The sequence below is a fragment of the Ictalurus furcatus genome, chromosome 3 (assembly GCF_023375685.1).
Source record: "Ictalurus furcatus strain D&B chromosome 3, Billie_1.0, whole genome shotgun sequence".
Lineage (NCBI taxonomy): Eukaryota > Metazoa > Chordata > Actinopteri > Siluriformes > Ictaluridae > Ictalurus > Ictalurus furcatus.
The window spans coordinates 20,811,516-20,831,180 of NC_071257.1; the positions used below are offsets into that span (position 1 = coordinate 20,811,516).

Here is a 19,665-nt window from a genome sequence, read left to right on the forward strand (position 1 = left end):
TTCTTGTCAAAACAATTTTTATAATACCAACATTCAACTTCTTTATATAGAGATATAGTATTTTCTTGCTGATAGTATGTAAGTATATAATAAACCTCTCTGTTCTCAATGCCTTTGCAGCATCTCTATAGACATTCAACAATTCTGAATAGCAGCAATATACGGTGGATTTCGAACAATATGCCTGAGCACCACATGTCTGAAGAAATTTCCTCGTCTGTCTAAGGTGGGCCATGATCATTTTACAGTCTTTAAGACACAACGCTGTCCTCTGAGGAAAAAAAATCCAAACATTCCTTTGTACATACTGGAGAAGATTATGTAGTTTGAAGAACATTTCATTGTTAATGCTTATACAATATGTAGATGACGTGGTTCAGTGTTAACAATTTATCATTCAGGAGACCAAAATTGTCCCAGTGAACTCGGAAACATCATTATATTTTGTTCTGGGTCTCATTGAGAACATTCAAATCCCTTTCCTCAACCGGCTAGCAGTTGATTTTCTGTTTCCTGTTCACAAGGACACTTGATCGTGTGTGTGTGTGTGTTTTGTGGACTGTTATGCTGCTGATTGTCCCTGCGTAACGGATACACTATTGCACTGACAGGTTGCTACATAAATACTTAAGACCCCGGTTCTAACCCATGATCATTCAAATCGAGCACACAACACTGAATCACCATTTACAGTGTATGAACTAAACATACCTTGCAAATATATTCCAGACTGAGGTGCAAACAAATAAAAGGAACATGTGTGTGTGTGTGTTTCGCAAGCTGTGGAAAGGTACCTTATGCCCACTGCTGAACTCAGCATAATTAGATTTTTAGCACGTTACTTTGTTAAAATGACATCACATGATACATAGAAATTGTGAAATCATTAAAAAAGTCAGCATAGAAATACTAGAATTGTTTAAGCTGGGAAAAAACGAAAGAAATTCACATTTTAAACACAGTTTAACACGCGATTAAAGAAACCAAAACGTTACTGATAAACAAAATGGTCCAAAAAAATTTTTACATATAAAAACTGAAGTTACGATGTGAGATACATACACTCTCGCTCTATTCACTGTAAAATGTGACACTGTAAAGTACATGGAAAAATCCCTCACATGTAAACATACTGAATGTCTTTGTACTGCAAATACTGTACATGGCACTTCTGTATACGTGTTACATGCACACAGTCTAAACCCAGACAGCCTGTCGAAAACGTGACACAAGAATTAGCTGAATGTTTCAGTGCTATGAGCTCAACCCACATCATCCTCATCACTAGAGGGTTTAATCGCGAGTTTTAATGCTTCATCCCTTCTTTTGCTGTTACTCAAAACTGTAGCACTTTATCTTCATGGTTGACTATCAGAGACTTGGTGTTTTGGTAACCGCTCTGTATTTCTGTGGAAAATCGTTAGGGCCTTGCCATAGAAATGAAGACACTCGATTCTACTGGTATTAACTTTCCTCTAATCATGACTGACCATTGTTAAAATCTCACATGCACTTTCGCTCTATCTAGCACAACGAAACACTCTGGAATGGTTTCTTTTAGCTCCTTGTATATAGTAAAATCACAAAGTGGCACTCTCCCTTCAGGCTTCGTTGCTCAAACTGCTGAAGGCGTCACTAAGTAGGTCAGTTTGTCAGGGACATTTAGATTGACATGCAGCAGCATTGGTCATTATATACTGTGACCGAACGCCCTGATTTCAGTTAATGTTATTTCAATAATCAGGTCAGTCTACAAAAATGTACATTCTTTCATATATATATATATATATATATAAAAAAAAGTTAAGCAACCAATTCACTTCTTAAAACGTTATCCTTCTTTGTAAATAATGTGAAATTATTACGGAGTCTAGACTCTCCTCTACTTTGCTTACACAAAATCCAGAGTGCTTATAGCTTTCGTGCTGAATCTGAGGTAATTGAATTAATGCCAGACTAGTCTTGAAATTGTTCTTGCTGCTCCTCTTCATAACCCCATTTCAAATACACAATGCTGAATAAAGTCCACTGCAGGAGTCTCCTGTTATACATGCATATACATGTCCCTGAATGATGTCTAGCAGTTACAAGGCTGACTTTAAATGAACACTACTTTTTGCTTTTTCTTGCCATCTCTGGTAGAAGATTGTGATAAATCCTTGGTGACAGGAAGTGATGTACCAGGAACAGGCGTTCTTTCTGTTAAAATATTGATCGGAGTGATGGTGGACATTGGACAGTGCTATAGCTTTCAAAGTCTGTCTCTCTCTCTCTCTCTCTCTCTCTCTCTCTCTCTGCTGTTGGATGTGAGTGCATTCTGAGTAGAGCATGGCTGAGTGAGTGACATCTGCTGATTCCTAGATCATTCACTGCTCACTGTTTGAGCGCATCCCATTCTCATCCCATTCTGGTATTTCACCACGCCCTCTTATTCCCTGTAAAGTCTATACGTGTAGAAAAAAAAATATCACAGGATTCAGTTGATCCCAGAGAAGCTGCCCAATGAAAGCTTCCCAAACTTCGCTCGCCGAAAATGTTTTAGCCCTCTCACCTCATTTCCTGTCTTCGTTAGATAGTTCCATCAGTGTGTGTGATGTGGTTGGGTTTGAGTGTGTTAGTCGAGTTCTGCTGTTGGATGAGCAGCGAGGCTGATTCAACTCCTGGTCCGTCTTGGTGTTGAGTCAGAGTCAGCTCTATCTTGGTGAACTCGCTGTCCGAAGACTGAGGTGTCTTGTCCATGCGGGACGCCATGACAGCATTCTGATACTGCTGCCGGGACACCTGCCACACAAAACAGTCAGATCAGCACAGACGGAAGTGTCATTCAATTCTGCAGAGTTTAGCCTGCTTGGTGTGTTGATGTGCGTTGTCATGTCAAAATGGTGCTTTCAGTGATCTTTTCATCTCACTGTTGGAAAGACACGCAAAAATGATGAATCATAACCTTAATGTAGAGTAAGTCAGAGGCCGCTCGGACAGAGTAGTCTGGCACGTAGATCTGCAGGAAGGCGTTGAGCTGGTTGTTGCTGCTGGCCAGGGTGGGAGTTAGGGCTTCCATGCGCTCGTTCCGGTTCACAGAGTCTGAGTGGTTCAGTCCAAAAGGTCGCGGAGGTGACTTATTCTCTGTGTAGCAAACATAATCTAAGGTCATCTGCTGCTGCTGCTGCTGTGGTGTAAACAAACTGAGATTGCTATCATCTGTCCTTCAGTTACTTTTGGTATAGGGACCACTAGGGGATGAAGGTATCCTTTCTCTTTTGTGCTAATAGCGATCTTGTGCACTGTAACTGTTTTACCTTTGAACTTAATTTGTTGAAGCTGCGACCATTTTTATGACACAGACTACACTTATTCTTGGTCTAGGCAAAATTTTCTTAACAAATCTAGGAGTAGGACTAGCTTAATATATACAAAATTAGATTAACTAGCACACAGTAATGAAGTCTAATATAAACATGTTTAACCAGTGGTGGTTCTTGTACATTCAATTACCTAAAACAAATTTGATTAGAGTAATCTACATTGCAAAAAAAAAAAAAAAAAAAATTCAATTTCAGAAAAACATTTTTTTAGGCAACTACTACTATACAGTGATTGCAAAAAAAACATATTTTTAGGCAACTACTACTATACAGTGATTGCACAAAACAAGTCAAAGGAGTGAAAATTAGTAGAAAGATCTGCATGTGTGATAGAGTTCGAGTTTTTTAAATTGGTTTGGTGCATTAGGTGCACAGAAAAAATAATCATAATAATACAGGGTGTCCCAAAAGTCTCCATACCTAGGGGAAATGAACACTTTTTAGCAAAATGTCTTCCAAAATTGTTCATACTTTATATTAGATTTTTTTCAAATAGCCTTTAGGAATTCAGTCAGAATATTCTTATGGATGCATAGAGAAGCTGTCACAAGGTTGCACTGGACTTTAACAGGAAACATGACACATCACACACGACTCTGTTGCCAAACTTATTAACAAATTCAAAAAGACTGGAAGTGTTGCGGATATCTATGAACATCCACTAACGAAGGCATATCCGACGTGATGCTGGCAAACATAGTCCCCTATATATATGGAGACATTTGGGACACACCTTATAAATATAACACTATAGTACAACATAATCTTTTCACAAATGTTATAAAAATCTTAGAAGTTTTTCTGAAAATTTTGGGTAAAAGCTGTTTAGCAAGAAACTGCCGCTGACTGCAGTGACGAGCATGTGACTGATAAGAAAATAGAGTGGGTGGAAAAAGCAGTAAACCAGAGTAGCTTGTGTTAAGCAATGTTATGACCAAACAAGCTTCCCATTTCTCCTGAACGAGGAAAAGAAACGGGAAGTATGGAAAAGAGTAGAAGGATGAGTGGTTTACCTGGAGATCCCGCAAGAGACTCTGCCCTGCTGACAACGAAGGTTCGAGACAAGGAGAGTGGAACTGGAGAATAGGAGGGAGAAATGAAGGAAGAACAGAGAACGGAAGTAAAAAGTCGGAGGAATAAACCAGTTACCAAGGAGTTTGCCAACAATCTCACAGCACAGTTATTCAAGAAGAAGATTACTACAAGGATTACTGACCGAACAGGTGGAAAACACATTGGAGACAGTCATGCATATTCAAAAATGACAGCAGAAATGACAGATCCACATAGTTCAGCTGCCTAATAACTGTCCCAAGAATCAGTCGTGTTAGTTAAAAACCTGTGAGCTCAGGTGCTAAAGAGTGCAAATGAACTTGAGGTCATCAGACTCCACTACCAGCAGCACTGAATCGTAGCTGCAGGAAAGTGTATCTAAAACTACAAGTCTCAAAATATGGTGTGAACACTGCTTCAGTTCAGGAGCAATGCTGGCATGTGTGTGTGGGTGTGTGTTTCTCTATTACACAGACCTGGTGATGATGTTAAGGCCATCAATCCATAGTAGGAAAAGGGCCCAGCTTTAAACTTCATTCCTTCTTTGCCAGCCTCAACCTCTACCTTCCCCTGAGGATAAACAGAAGGAGAAAATGAATTGAGGAAAATGAAAGAAAAGCTGGACTTTAAGTGATGAGTATGTGACATCTCAGAATTAAACCCAGCTTTTCTGGCCTCTACAAACAACTCACTTTTCAGATACACACTACTTAAATCCTATTACAAGACTAGATCTGGTGCTCATTCACCTACACAGCTCCCAGTGTCATGCCATCAGTCTGGACAGTTTATGCAATGATATGGCTAAAATGAATGCATGTGTTACCAAATACGCATTCACCACATTCTACACAGAGAATGACATTAAGAAAGCACTTTAGACAACTAGACTGGGCACAAGCACAATATTCTGCCTCGATTTATCCACTGAGGTATGGAGATAGATAAGTATTCAGACCCTTTCAGTACTTTGAACAGTTTCTAAGCCTTCTTGGGTAAGTCTCTATGAGCTTTTCAGACCCAGGTTTGGGCAGTTCCTTCCATTGCTCCTGGCAAATCCTCACAAGCTCAATCAGATTGGGTGGGGAACATCTGTGCACTGCTATCTTAAGCTCTCTCCACAGATGAGCAATAGCTAGTTTTCATTTGTAGAACTTCAAGTTCAGCCAGAAGAGTCCAATTTTTGTCTTATCAAACCAGAGAATCTTTTACCTTACAGTCCTTTAAGCACAGCCATATGCCTTTAACTCGAGTGGTTTCCATCTAGCCACTTTACTATACAAGTCTAATTGATGGAGTATTTCTAAGATGGTTGCCCTTGCAACAGGCTCTCAAGTTTCTGCATAGGATCTCTGAAGCTCTGTTAGAGTGGCCATTGGGTTCTTGGTCACCTCCCTGACCGAGGACCTTCTAGCCCAGTTACTGATTTTGGCTGGATGACCAGCTCTAGAAAAAGTCCTAGTGGTCCTAATCTTCTTCAACTTCATAATAATGGAGCTCACTATCCTTCTGGGAACATTCAATGCTTTAAAAATGGTTTTATACCCTTGCCAAGATCTATGTTTCAACACAATTTGCTTGCAGAGGTCTACAGAGAGTACCTTGGACTTCATAGTTTGGTTTTTGGTCTTATGTACACTGTGAACTGTGGGACATTATACACACAGGTGTGTGCCTTTCTAAATCATGTCCAGGTAATTGACTTTGCCAGAGGTGGACTCCAGTCAAGTTCTTGTGACATCTGAAAATAATCAAAGCAAACAAGATGTGCCAGAGCTCAATCTGGAGTGCCTTAGCCCAGGCTGTAATTACTTAGCTAAATTAGATATTCCAGTTTTTGATTTTTTTTGTTTTGTTTTTGCCATTACGCATTATTATGTGTCGTTTAGTGGCCAAAAAAGTCTATAACTATAACATAATAAAATGTGGTTGATATATACTCACACAAACTGTTCACATGTTAATAAAATAACAAGCCATTAATATCATTACACAATGCTGAATATGTGTGAAATGTCAGAAGGTGATAACAACTGAAAGTGACTGAAGCACTTATGCTGAGTAAGCTACTTCCTGGTCTGGTACTATTGCTCAGCATTTGATAGTATATTGAGAGCCATGCTTGAGATTTTCCTAATGTTCTACAGCACTAAGAAATAAGTTAATTAATGCATTTCATTTTTAATTTCTTAGAGTGAAATCAGTTAAAGGATTTCAAGCTGAAATTCCTCAGGCAATCTGTAGCTTTTTAAACTTGCCGTTTGAGGGATAAGGAAGGAAATGTTGCCTTGGTAGGAGAAAATCATATGATGCATCACCCAATGAAGCATCCTGATATCCAAAAATGACAAATTATTGGTAATTTGTTAATAACAAATTAGTAATCATTACCGTTCTATATTGTATTATGAGGATCAGAGGTTTAGAACTAACAAATTTGACTAAAGTCCCAAAAATCTACGACCTCCTAGCCAATGAGAATCAGTGTTTTCATATAAATGATAATGAATCCCAAAGTTGTGTATTGTGTACAAAATGCTCCTTTACTGAAACAGCGAGTGTTGCTGACCTGCAGAATGAGGATGAAGTAATCAACAGGCTTGTTTCTCTGAAAGAGATAGTGCTCTAACATTTTCTTGTTCTTGTCATCATACTTGAGCTCCTGGATCACGTTGGGATGCTTGAGCAAACGCAGAAGGATTTTCTCAGACATTTGAGCTGGACCAAATGGCTCTACTTCTAAACAAACACGAAAACGGAAGAGGAAAGATGAAGAATGTGGAGTAAGTCTGTAATTCCTTTCCTAATCAAGAATACAAACATTCACACTCCCTCAGACACACACACACACACACACACGACATCAGTACCAGTTGCTAGGAAACGCAGGGTAGCCAGTAGAAGCTGTGGTGATATTTTGACCCCAAGCTCGTTGTCTGTTGGCTTAAAAGCTGAGAAATCCTGCTTCCTCTCCCGATGAGTTATCTTCTTTTTTGTCTTGTTGTCAGCTTTTACAGCGAACAATAAATAAGGCTGTGTGAAATACTCTATATACATTCCTAATGTATGCTACACATAAGCAGATCTTTATCACTTGGTAAATCAAAGTTGTAAACACTTACTGTACAGATCGGTCTCATCTAGAATCTCAGACTTGATGATCTCCTCAATGACGTCCTCTAATGTAACAATACCCAAAACCTCATAAAAAGGATCTCCTTCTCCTTCATTGTTTACTCTCTGCACAATGGCCAGGTGGGATTTACCTGAAAAACCCAATACACACAAGTGTCAGATATATAAGGCATATAATGCATACATTCATGGCAAATAATTTGCTGTAACCCACTGACTAACATAACCTAATAACCATATCAGTTCTCTTTTGTGGGACCGTGGTAAAAATGTTTATTCAAAGAATCCTCCATCCATGCTTGATGAGAAAAGATGACAATGATAATATTGACTAAGTAATTGTTCAAACACTCAGGAATTCGGTCAAACATCAATTTGTTGCATTTCCTTAGCATATCTCCTGTGGTTCCACATCTGTTTTCCCAGGCCCCCCTAAATAAGCTGTTTAAAAATTCCTGCCCAGCACTATCAACCAAAATGTTGAAAATTCTTTTCCTGTTTCTCAGCTAGTGAGCATTTAGAAGGAATTTTCCGGGGGCCTGAGCTAATATTAGACCTGCAATGAAGTTTCCACTCCGGTTGGGCAAATGCTCTCACCGGGGTGACAATGGAGGAAGTAGAGTGTCTACATGAAGCTTCTCTGAATGCCAAGACCAATTAAGGAAAACTCTGAGGCTTTGGCTTGTAAGACGTTTTAACGTATGAGTTAATAGATATAAAAGCAGTAAACCAGTTAGGTTATTCTGAGAAACTACCAGAAATGGGGGATTTTTTTTTCCGAAGACCACTGAGAAAGTATCAGGTTTAGCTTTGTTACAACTCCAATATGTGTGATAATAGTGAAGAGAAACACACTGACGACCACAGTAAATTAAACATTCTTCATAATGAAGACACACTGACACAGAGGCTTTTAGGGCAAGTCCATTTTAGGCTTACCATTAATACACGATTTTGTGATTTTACAGTGCTTGTGGCTTTATTATTGAGATCTGTATTGAGGAAATAAAACAAATCATGTAATGAGACACACTAGTTTGTTGCCCTTCCTTGCTGGCTTAAATAATAATGATTATGTATAACACGTTCTCTTATATTAAGAACAAGGACACTGACTTATCACCGACCATCAATATTAAAAAATACTTGTTCACTAAATGTTGGTCTTTCACATAGTTCTGACTGCAGAAATATTTACTGAAGTATGTCATTCTGGGAAAGAAATTGTGTGAAACTATTTCACATCACACTAAGGTTCTTAACACAGTGTGATGTGAATTCATGTCATACAGTTTCTTCCCAAAATGACTTCCACCAATGGAAGTCCAACAGATGATTTTAAACAGAGCCATCCTTTGTTTTATGACTCAGTCATGTAGACCACACACGCATACATTTTTTCACATTATTGGTGGAAAGAGATTTTCTTGGATTTTTCCATGATGAACGTTCCCTATAAATAGTCCATGAGACTCTGGATGGTGAGTCTGTGAAGAATATTCTGTAAAACCTCACTGTCTAAGGTATTAAGGCAATGAGGAAAAAAAAAAACAGATCCATAGGGGAAAAAAGATATATACAGTGGGGGAAATAAGTACTGAATGCGTCAACATTTTTTTCCTGTGTCATTCCCCTTTATTACACATAACTTCATTTATTGACTTTAATGTTTAGATTTCTTTATATTGGTGGATTTCTTGAGTTAATATCAAAGTCCGGTGAAAATTTCATGTGAATAGCCTCATTGGAAATATATTTACTGAAAAAAATGTCGATGCGTTCAATACTTATTTCCCCCACTGTGTGTGTGTGTGTGTGTGTGTGTGTGTGTGTATGTATGTATATGTGTATATATAATATAGTTTGTATATATAGTATCAGTCAGTTCTTCACCATGAAAATAAGAATTTCTTTTGAAACAAGAGGCCATTTCCAGACACTACCTTACATGCAAAATAATAATAGTTCCCACATTATGAATCGCAGAATGTCAAGTGAGCAATAAGACCATGTGAATGGAAATCAAGCGCTTTTATTTATTTCTCTCAACAGCAAGTGATGTTAGGTCTCACTAAATAAAAGTAAAGGTTCCTCTGCAATAAGATTAAACTGTGTTAAGAGCTTTCAACATAATCTTTAAACCAGTCTTCACATAATTATGACACCATAGTAAAGGATTGACAGAAACAAGAATGCAACATTTTTAAGCATACTACACCAAATACCCCCAACGTCAGTTAACAATAACAGACAGCATTTAATAAATAGCACTTCAGCTAACCTTAAAAAAAAATTCCAGTCCATTCGCCACACAAACCATATACCATTTAAAACCATATAATTTTACATGTATTACAATTACCAGAGTTGTGATAATGATTAGCAGACTCTACATTCTCCCAACCATTACATGGATACTTACCAAATAAATAATGAACTTGAGGAAGAGTATTAATTTAAAATGATAAGCCGTTAATATTTATTACCTGCTACTGTTTTAAAAACAATCAGAACTATGTAGCAATGTAGAGAATTGCACATAACACTAGTAAAATAGCCTGTTTAGTTAGTGTTAATCATTTCCTTCAGAATGATATTAGATGTGAAACACTAGAAAGACCCAGTGGTTAATTACACAAAAACCAGTGTCTGTATCTGTTCAGGTCAGATTTAAACCCAAAGTGGGCATGGCTTAAATAAGAAGGTGTTTTCTTTTCTTTCTTTTTCTTTTTTTTTTTTAAATGAAATATGAACCCTACCACTATGCTCCTGGAAACATTGGAAAACTCCCAGAGAAAGAAATGTCAGAACTGTCAGCACGGTCAGCATGAGAGATCCTCAACCTCGCATCATTAGGGAGTTGCATGTGGGACTGTTTCTCATCCCACTCGCAGGGTCGTTTTCGCTTGTACCTGCTGCTGATATTTTCAAAAGAATTTAGATGATTCTATTTCCCCAAATATAAACAAACTCATTTAAACCACCGTGACTCTGAACAGGTAGTTACCAATTGACCATCACTCATTCATCGACTATGTTCTTTATTTGAGCTTCATATCTAACAACTCACTCTTGCCCACTTGAAAGTAAAAAAACCTCCTGCTCGTGAGACTTTCTTGTCTTTTGTTGTCTATGGAATCCAAATCCGGTTGCATACTTTCACCAGATGCCCTGTGAACCTTTCCAAAAAAAAAAAGAAAAGAAAAGTGCATCTCTTATTCATATCGGTATTTGTACCTGTTTAGAACACTTTATCTGTTCATTCTGATCATGTATTCAGATTACAACTTTAATCGAAACTGACAAATGCAATAGAGCATCCCAAAGCCATCTGCTGTGAATGTGTTAAAAAAAGGGTTGTCTAAAGACTATTAAGACTCTCATACACCAAGATGCCTGAGAGAAAATTAGCATATTGTGAACTCAAGTATCGTGGGATGTCAGGTAATGTGACATTTTCTTAAACTTTATTGTATTTATTTCTCAGAAGGCCAGGTCAACATTACCTTTAATCAAGCCACCATGTAATCAATTCACCTGACATCATGGCTGTAGAACCACAACCAGAGGCATGATGAGAACAGGAAGTTTAGATAAAGATCTAGGTAAAAGAATTCAATAACCCGGTTGTATAAATATGTACAGTATAATTGTGTACGTATTGTTGGATAAATCCTGTTACTAAAATATATCTCTGCTATGGTTGCATTTTTCCGTCTTCATCAGAGAAGCTGGTGAGGAAACAGCTGTTTTTAGCCGTTATAACATAATAATGCTAACAAGAATGAATTTGTTGTGCAAACATTCCACATCATTAAATGTAACTATAGATGGATTAAAAAGTATGACGTCATTGAATAAATAAAAATATACAGTGTGGTATAAGCGAGAATAAAACACTGGGGGTGCTGTTAGAGAAAACTAATAAACGTCAGAATGGTAAGGGCCCTCTGCTTTCCTGTTCTGTTTTATCCTTTGTCTATGTTGCAGTTCATTTAATCAGTTCTCAGTGTGTTCTTTTATCTGAATAAAGACTATATTTAAATTTGAGGAAGCAGGGGTGCTAGGCTCTGTGCAAGGGTCTCAGAGTCTGCTGAGACTTTTTAAATTCCAGCCTGTAAGGAGTCGCCCTCCCCTCTCCCCTTCTGTACTTTCACTGTTAAACAGAATTTAATTCAGCTTTTTAATGAATCATGCATCTTTTAATGATGTAAAATTTTATTCACTTTTATTTAATGCTTTTATTTCTTATTTTAACTGACATCTATGTTTTACCGTTATATAATTATCATTTCATAAAGTAAAAAAAAGCTCTGCTTTATCTATGAAAGGTACTATAATAATAATAATAATAATAATAATAATAATAATAATAATAATAGCAATAATAATAATAATAATAATAAAGTAGTACATTGTTAACTGCTTGTTTTAATTATTGCATCTATAAAAGCAAAGGTTAAACACCAACAAAACTTAATTATAACCCTAAAGTACTGTAGGTACCATTAATAATTGCATGTAATATAAAAAGGATTAAAAACTGAAACATTTTAAAGACTAAAAGATGGCCTTGCGTGTATCTTGTCCAGCATAAATTAGTCATGTGTAAGATTTCCTAATCATTACCTTGTTTTTGTTGCTTTTCCCAGAATACTAGAGAAGGTGGTGGACAATAAATGGTTGATCATGTATCCTGTGAGTATAATATCTACACTGACCCTTCTGATACAAATAGACATGTTAGGGTTTTCAAAAATGCCTCATGTGTAAAATAGTAGATTGATGACAAAAGCCACTGAAAAGGTCGAAATTATAAAGCCTGTCATGGAGTACCTGTGTTCATCCTACTGGAAAAAATGCTTTATTAACCCAAATATTGAAATATGCCACTCATTCCTGACTGCAAACATGGCTGGGAATTGGTATGCTAAAGCTGGCAAATGTGTCTGGTGAATGAAGTTATTAACCCTGTGTATTCCTAACCCTACTTTATAGGATTACACATTCCAACACAGCAACATCCTGTAAGCAAGTATTTCTTCATTTCCATTTACAGCATTAAGCAGCTGCCCTGATCCAGAGGGACTTATAGGTGTTTTCATTCTTGGAAAGAATCTATATATTGAGCAGCTATATACACTCACCATCCACTTTAATAGGAACACCTGTACACATCTGCTCATTTATGCAGTTATCTAATCAGCCAATCGTGTGGCAGCAGCACAATGTATAAATTCATGCAGATACAGGCCAAGAGCTTCAGTTAATGTTCACATCAAACATCAGAATGGGGAAAACTTGTGATCTCTGTGACTTTAACTGTGGCATGGTTGTTGGTGATAGATGGGCTGGTTTGAGTATTTCAGAAACTGCTGATCTCCTGGGATTTTCCCACACAACAGTCTCTAGAGTTTACACAGAGTGGTGAAATTTTTTTTAAAAAAATCCTGTGTGGAAGGTCTGCAGGCTGTAACATCTTGTTGATGAGCAGTGGTAGTTCAGTGGTTTAGACATTGGATTACTGATGGTAAGCTCAAATCCCAGCACTGCCAAGTTGCCACCGATGGGCCCTTGAGCGAGGCTCTTAATCCTCAACTGCTCTGTTGTATAATTAAGATAAATGTAAGATGGTCTGGATAAGAGTGTCTGCCAAATACCATAAATGATGAGAGAGACCACAGGAGAATGACCAGACTGCTCTGAGCTGACAGGGAGTCTACAGTAAGTCAAATAAGCACTCTTTACAACTGTGGTAAACAGAAAAGAATGGAGAACTATGAGGTAGATGTGCTACAACAGCAGAAGACCACATCGGGTTCCACTCCTGTCAGCCATCAAAGATCTGAGGCATAAATGAGCAGGTGTACATGTGCTCATTTTAAAGTGGACAGTGAGTATATGTACACTATTACCGCTGAATAACTAACTGTAGATTAAACAGCGCTATAGTACACAGTATTGTTGCCTCTCTGTACTCTTGACCATGAGTAGTGCTGTTTTAGCCCATCAAGCATCTGCTAGCTTTTGTTTTCAGTAAACATCATTTGACAAGTACGTCACAACAAACAGTAGAGAATCGCTTATGTGGCTGATGCTAAGTCCTTTACATAGGAAATGTGGGGCCTTTTAAGACAGGCTTTGTAGATGGACTGTAGAACATGCTCACATCAATTGTTACCCAAATCTGTTTAAGTCCATTTTCTGTTGAGCAACCATTTGTGGAATGCTGGACTGTTTTAAAAGCTTACGTAGTTCACAGGACAAATATCTGTTTCAGTAGACTCAATGACTCATATCAGCCTCTATATTCATACTGTGTAAAACGTAAATCCTAAATTAAATCTTATCCTGACTTATCCTGATAACTTGCATTCATCCAGCTCTCTTCCACATAATGAGAAGCTAATAGCATTTCAGAAAACAAGAAACTCTAAGAAGTGTAACTAGGACTTATTGAGGCCCTGTGAAAATGACATACATTAAGGCTACAATTGTTAATAAATGAATACTGTAATGCAATGTAGGAGGCATGATGGCACAGCAGGTAGCACTGACACCTCACAGTTCCAGTGTCACCTGTTCAAACCTGACCTCAGGCTGTCTGTGTGGAGTTTTACATGATCTCCTTGTGTGTGTGTGGGGGGGGATTCCACCCGGTTCTCCAGTTTTCTCACACCTCCCAAAAACATGCCAATATATGGACTGGCTACTCTAATGCAGCCCTAGGTGTGAGCGAGTGATGAATGTGTGTGCATGGTGCCCATCTAGGGTGTATGCCTGCCTCATGCCTAGTGTTCCTGGGTTAAGTTCTGAATCCACCACGATCCTGACCAAGATACAGATGAAGCATGAATGTAATGCAAATGACTCATTTACAGGTGTTCAATTATAGTTCCTAGCGAATACATGCAAAAACATCACTTTTTTAGTCACTCATTCGTTTTAACCATTTTATGCACTTTATCCTGGTCAGAGTCATGGAGGATCTTGGAGCCCTGGAACACTAAGCACGATGTGGGAATACACCCTGGCTGGGATGCCAGTTCATCACAAGGCACCATGCACCCACAGACACATATATGCCTAGAAAACCTGCACAGACAGAAACTTGAAGTCAGGATCAAACTAGGGACCCAGGATCTGGGAGGTGGCAATGCTAGCTGCTGCACCACTGTGCCACTACATACAGGTAGCTCGTGGTTAAAGGCTCTGCGTTACTGATTAGAAGGTCAGGAGTTCAAGCCCCAGCACTGCTAAGCTACCACTGTTGGGCCCTTGGGCAAAGCCCTTAACCCTCAATTGCTCAGTTGTATAAATGAGATAAATGTAAGTCGCTCTGGATAAGAGCATCTGCCAAATGACATAAATGTAATATAATGTACATCACATTTGTTATGCTGATATCTTACTTACATTTAGCTCCAACAAATCCTAACCAATTCACTTAACTCAGCATTCTTGTTTATACTAAATGCATATTCACTACAGAACATCTATGTCAGTACTGGACTGATCTGAAATCACCCAACAGTTATGCCAGTTAAAGCAAAGACTGTAAGATTTTAAACAACGTATTTTATATATTGACCTATATGCTTTGGCTATTTGGCTTTGCAGTTACTTCTTCATAGGAAGAGAAGTTCATTTTCACTCACAAGACATGCACAAGAAAGCCAGTCTCAACCAGAGGCTTTACTTCTGAGAGTCTGTAGAAGTGTCACAAGAAAGGGGCCGTTATGAATATAAGTCTTTAAAATGAGAAAGACGAAAGCAAGATGTGCTGAACCCAGTAACACTAAACAACACAGTATATGAAAGATGACTACTGTTCAAGCTGACTAAAGAATCTTTTCAATCACAATGAAGAATGTGCTAAGAGAACAGGACATCAATAAAAAATGTAGGCGGAGGCATGTCAAAGGCCAGCATGCACAGACACATCAACAGTATACTAACAGATTCAAAACACTGTTCTTCATGCCTTAAAAGCAGAAGGACAGTTGCAATTGGCTGCAAAGTATCAAAGGAAGCCTGATCAATTTGGGAAGAAAGTGGTATGAATGGATGAAACTAAGTCTAACCCATAGCAGAGTGAAAGAAAGTGGTCAGAGGGGAGGGGGGAAAAAACTGCCACTTCATCTGTGAAACATATATAGGCCAGGGGTATACAAGTAAAATCTGTAAAGGTCCAGTTACACAAATTCCTCACCTATAAAGACCCGGAAACAAAACTACGTAGACCAACTGAATAGTGATAGCAGTTACCTTATAATGTTTAACTTTTTTTTTTGTTTTGTTTATGTCTACAAATAAAACAATTGAAAGTGATTGTTTGTTTCGTAGTGGCGCTTCACATTACATAAAAGCATGTGCTTGGAGAAACCACAACAGCAGACCCGCTACTGAAACCAAGCTGGTTCATGTTTAGAAAATTAGAGTCACTGAACTGAACTCTGAACCGTTTTTTTCTGCCCATATTTATCAGCTCTGCTGTAGTATTTTTGCCAAGAATGATACCTTTTGTGCATATTCTGCAACTAAAGCTGCCATAAACTATCTGAGAAGAAAGAACATATATACCAATTGCAAAAAATACTGTTGGCACCCTAAATAATGCTACTATTAAGCAACAAAACATGATGCACTTGTCGTGTCTTGTAGGACATGACCGCAGTTAAACCTAAATGAAAGTTGGTGTGCACATAAATGCCAGTGGAAGTCTTTCATGGTTTGAATGAGAATGCATTGTGCACATGTTCCCAGTCACTAGATAAAATCTAACTGTTATTTTGCAGTGCCAGTAAGTCAAATAATGCTGTAATAATATTCTTCTAATGTAGTTCATCGATACCTCTAATTGATAGACATTGAGATTTGTTATAAACTACACATTGATTGGTAACTAAGGAGTGAAGCTGAAATTGACTCCTACCTTTCTTGAACTCTTCCAGCATTGTATCCAGCTTGGTGTCGTTGAAGACAAAGTGCAGGGGGTGGCTGTAGAACTTTGTGATAGTTTTCAGAGAAGTGCAGTCATCTGGGTCCACGAAGGCCAGGTCTTTGACAAAGAGGAGGTCCACAATGTTGCACCTATCCCCCTCAAACACAGGGATGCGCGTGTACCCACTCTCCATGATCTCGGACATGGTGTTAAAGTCAAGGACTGCGTCAGCTGCAATCATAAAGCAGTCACGCAGAGGTGTCATGACATCCTCCACGGTCTTAATCCTGAGCTCCAGAGCACCCTGGATGATGTTCAGCTCCTCTTTGACCAAATCATTGTAGGGGTCAGTAACCCTGAGCATCTCAAGGAGCTTCTCTCGATTGTACACCGTGCCAATCTCCTGTCCCAGCACATGGTCTAAAAGTTTACTGACAGGATATGATGCAGGAAAAGTAAGGATCATGAAGAACTTGGTTAAAATCAGGGTGTTTGCACCGACAGCAAGCCCGTGCCTTGAGCATATTGCCTGTGGCACAATTTCTCCAAATATTACAATACCAATGGTTGATACAACCACTGCGATCAGGCCAGAGCCTGCAATATCATCCAGCAAAATAGTCAAGGTGGTGTTCACGAGTACGTTGCCCAAAAGCAGTGAGCAGAGCAGATAATTTCCTTGACTCCTCACTGGTTCAATCTTGCTTGCATATTTTTTTTCCTTCTCCGTGCCACAGTTCTGCACTATCCTGAGCTCCATAGGGTCAAGTGCCATGAGACCTAAATTCAGTCCACTGAACATGCCGGACAAGCACAGAAGCATTGCAATAAATATTACCTGCAGCCAAAAAGGCATCAAGAACTTCTTCTCCTCCACAACGAGCATTTTGGTGTCATGCCCCTCGTGGTAGATCCAGGTGTTTTCAGACCACGCGTCGTTCACACCGTCGGCAGCAGGTGCTGGTGCGGCTATGCACATGTAGTACACTTTGCTCTTCTCTGTTTTCCGCAGGGGTTTTACTTCGATCTCGATGACGCCGGACGTCGATCGGCTCACATCCACGTTGGGAAGGATGATGATATCGGACGATCGGATGCCACAAGGCTGGAAGGCAGCAGCGTCCGCTTCGGTGTACCCGGCTGGACCGTCTGCGAGTCCGGACACGCTGCTGCGCGCCTGCTCCGTGAAAGCGATCTTGGACCACGTCTCGTTGTTAATGTTCTGCCCGTAGACCCTCAACTTCACGCGCGACCTCTCGCTAACGCGCAGGAAGCCTTTATCCATGAATGACACGTCGTCGGTGTCTTCGAGACGCAGGCCGATGATGACGGTCTTCTCCACCGCTTCTCTGCCGTCCGAGCGGCTTATCAGACCGCCGGTGACAAATAAAAAAATAGCAGTCAGCGATCTAACCGGGCTGAGCGCCGCCATATTAGAATTGGGCAAATGCAGTACACTGTTTTGCCCTTTTCACATGGGGCAAGGTTTTGCTGAATGAAAACTGGATGCAGCGATCAGAGAGAGTCCGTGTCCGCCTTCATCTTTGCTACGACCTGTCCTGTGTGAGGCGAGAAGATTGACATTACACACCGCAGCACACAGCAGCCCGATGACAATCCAGCGCGCTCTTTGAGACTCGACTGTTATTTCACTCCAGCGCGCTGCTGACTGACGGGGACCTGGACCAATCAGGAGCACGCACACAAAAGAAGGCGGAAACAAACTGAACGTGCAGCAAATGACGTTATGCAGAAAGTTAAAGGGTTTGTATCGTTTTTAATGACTTGTTAATCGTGGCCAGGAAAAAAAAATCAATGGGATATCGTTAAAAACTGGCTGTGGCTTTCACCAGCAAATAACATGATATTATTCTTACAGTAGTCATGAAACGGCTGGGTGGGGGGGGGGACCCTTTATGATTAAAATACTGCAAGTGTTTAGCCATTATAGTATATAGAAACCAGAGGAAATTTACACAGACATTAGGGAGAACATACAGAAAGTCACCCAAGCTCAGGATCAAACCTGGGACCCAGGAGCTGTGAGGCAGCTTATATCTAATTTCCCTAATATGTCATTTTGTTCAACCGTAAAAATTCTTGTTTGAAAACTTAAATACACCCACCGTCCACTTTAGTACATCCACTTTAATACACCACCTTAATTCACCTTAAGGAACACCTGTACACACCTGCTTATTTATGCAGTTATCTAATCAAGCAATCATGTGGCAGCAACACAATGTATAAAAACATGCAGATACAGGCCAAGACCTTCAGTTAATGTTCATATCAAACATCAGAATGGGGAAAAAGTGTGAGCTCTGTGAATTTAACCGTGGCATGGATGTTGGTGATAGATGGGCTATTTTGAGTATTTCAGAAACTGCTGCTCTCCTGGGATTTTCACACACACCCATCTCTAGAGGATACACAGAATGGTGTGAAAAAAACACTGAAATCTCTGAATTTGAATGTTATTTTGCTGCTTCTGGCCTTTATAAATGTATGAACAGTAAGACAGACCTCTAGGTGGCTCCGCTAAATCCCAGTTTTGGATTAGAAATGAGAGAAATGACTATAACTAGACCTGTCATGTTGGAACTGTTTCCTATCCATATCATAATAGCAACAGCACAAATGGCTATACACAAATTATAACACATTTGTAATAAGTGAGTGTATCAGGAATAAGCTTTCATTTCCTGATATTTAGATCCAGATGTGTTACACTTAGAACATAGGACCTCCAGTTTGAACCCACCCTTTTCTCAAGTGATCAAAAAATTCTGGAACATGTAAATGACAGGAGTTTCTTGTGACCCAGGTGTTCCCTGTTAGATCGTCTAGCCCAGCTGAACCCCATTATGAATGCAGTTTCATAGATTTGGTGAATTATATATATATATATATATAATACTTGCAGTATTTATATATATATATATATATATATATATATATATATATATATATATAAATATATAAATAAATACTGCAAGTATTATATATATATATATATATATATATATATATATATATATATATATATATATATATATATATTTATATTTATATAATACTGCAAGTATTTAGCCATTATAGTATATAGAAACCAGAGGAAATCTACACAGACATTAGGGAGAACATGCAGAAAGTCACCCAAGCTCAGGA

At 38.9% G+C, this 19,665-nt stretch overlaps 1 protein-coding gene and 1 long non-coding RNA gene across 10 annotated transcripts; one reads left to right on the forward strand and one right to left on the reverse strand.

Moving 5' to 3' along the window:
* Positions 1–381: 381 nt before the first annotated feature.
* Positions 382–18,628, reverse strand: cnnm2a (cyclin and CBS domain divalent metal cation transport mediator 2a). Of its 9 annotated transcripts, XM_053621358.1 has the most exons (9): positions 16,486–18,628; positions 7,538–7,681; positions 7,286–7,423; positions 6,985–7,154; positions 4,892–4,985; positions 4,376–4,438; positions 2,945–3,123; positions 2,552–2,781; positions 382–2,444 (listed from the first exon to the last, which is right to left on the reverse strand). In XM_053621358.1, the coding sequence occupies exons 1-8, from the start codon at positions 17,924–17,926 to the stop codon at positions 2,569–2,571; spliced, it is 2,442 nt and encodes an 813-aa protein (XP_053477333.1). In that variant the 5' UTR covers positions 17,927–18,628; the 3' UTR covers positions 382–2,444; positions 2,552–2,568. The 9 variants fall into 9 exon arrangements, 8 of the variants coding, with proteins under 8 accessions (XP_053477333.1, XP_053477340.1, XP_053477332.1 ...); XM_053621365.1 differs by having other exon boundaries at positions 382–2,781; positions 4,376–4,482; positions 4,903–4,985; XM_053621357.1 differs by having other exon boundaries at positions 382–2,781.
* LOC128605685 (uncharacterized) lies at positions 7,112–16,559 on the forward strand. The gene is made up of 4 exons (XR_008385592.1): positions 7,112–7,198; positions 12,203–12,248; positions 12,549–12,577; positions 16,505–16,559. It is a non-coding gene; the product is annotated as an uncharacterized LOC128605685 (long non-coding RNA).
* Positions 18,629–19,665: the final 1,037 nt, after the last annotated feature.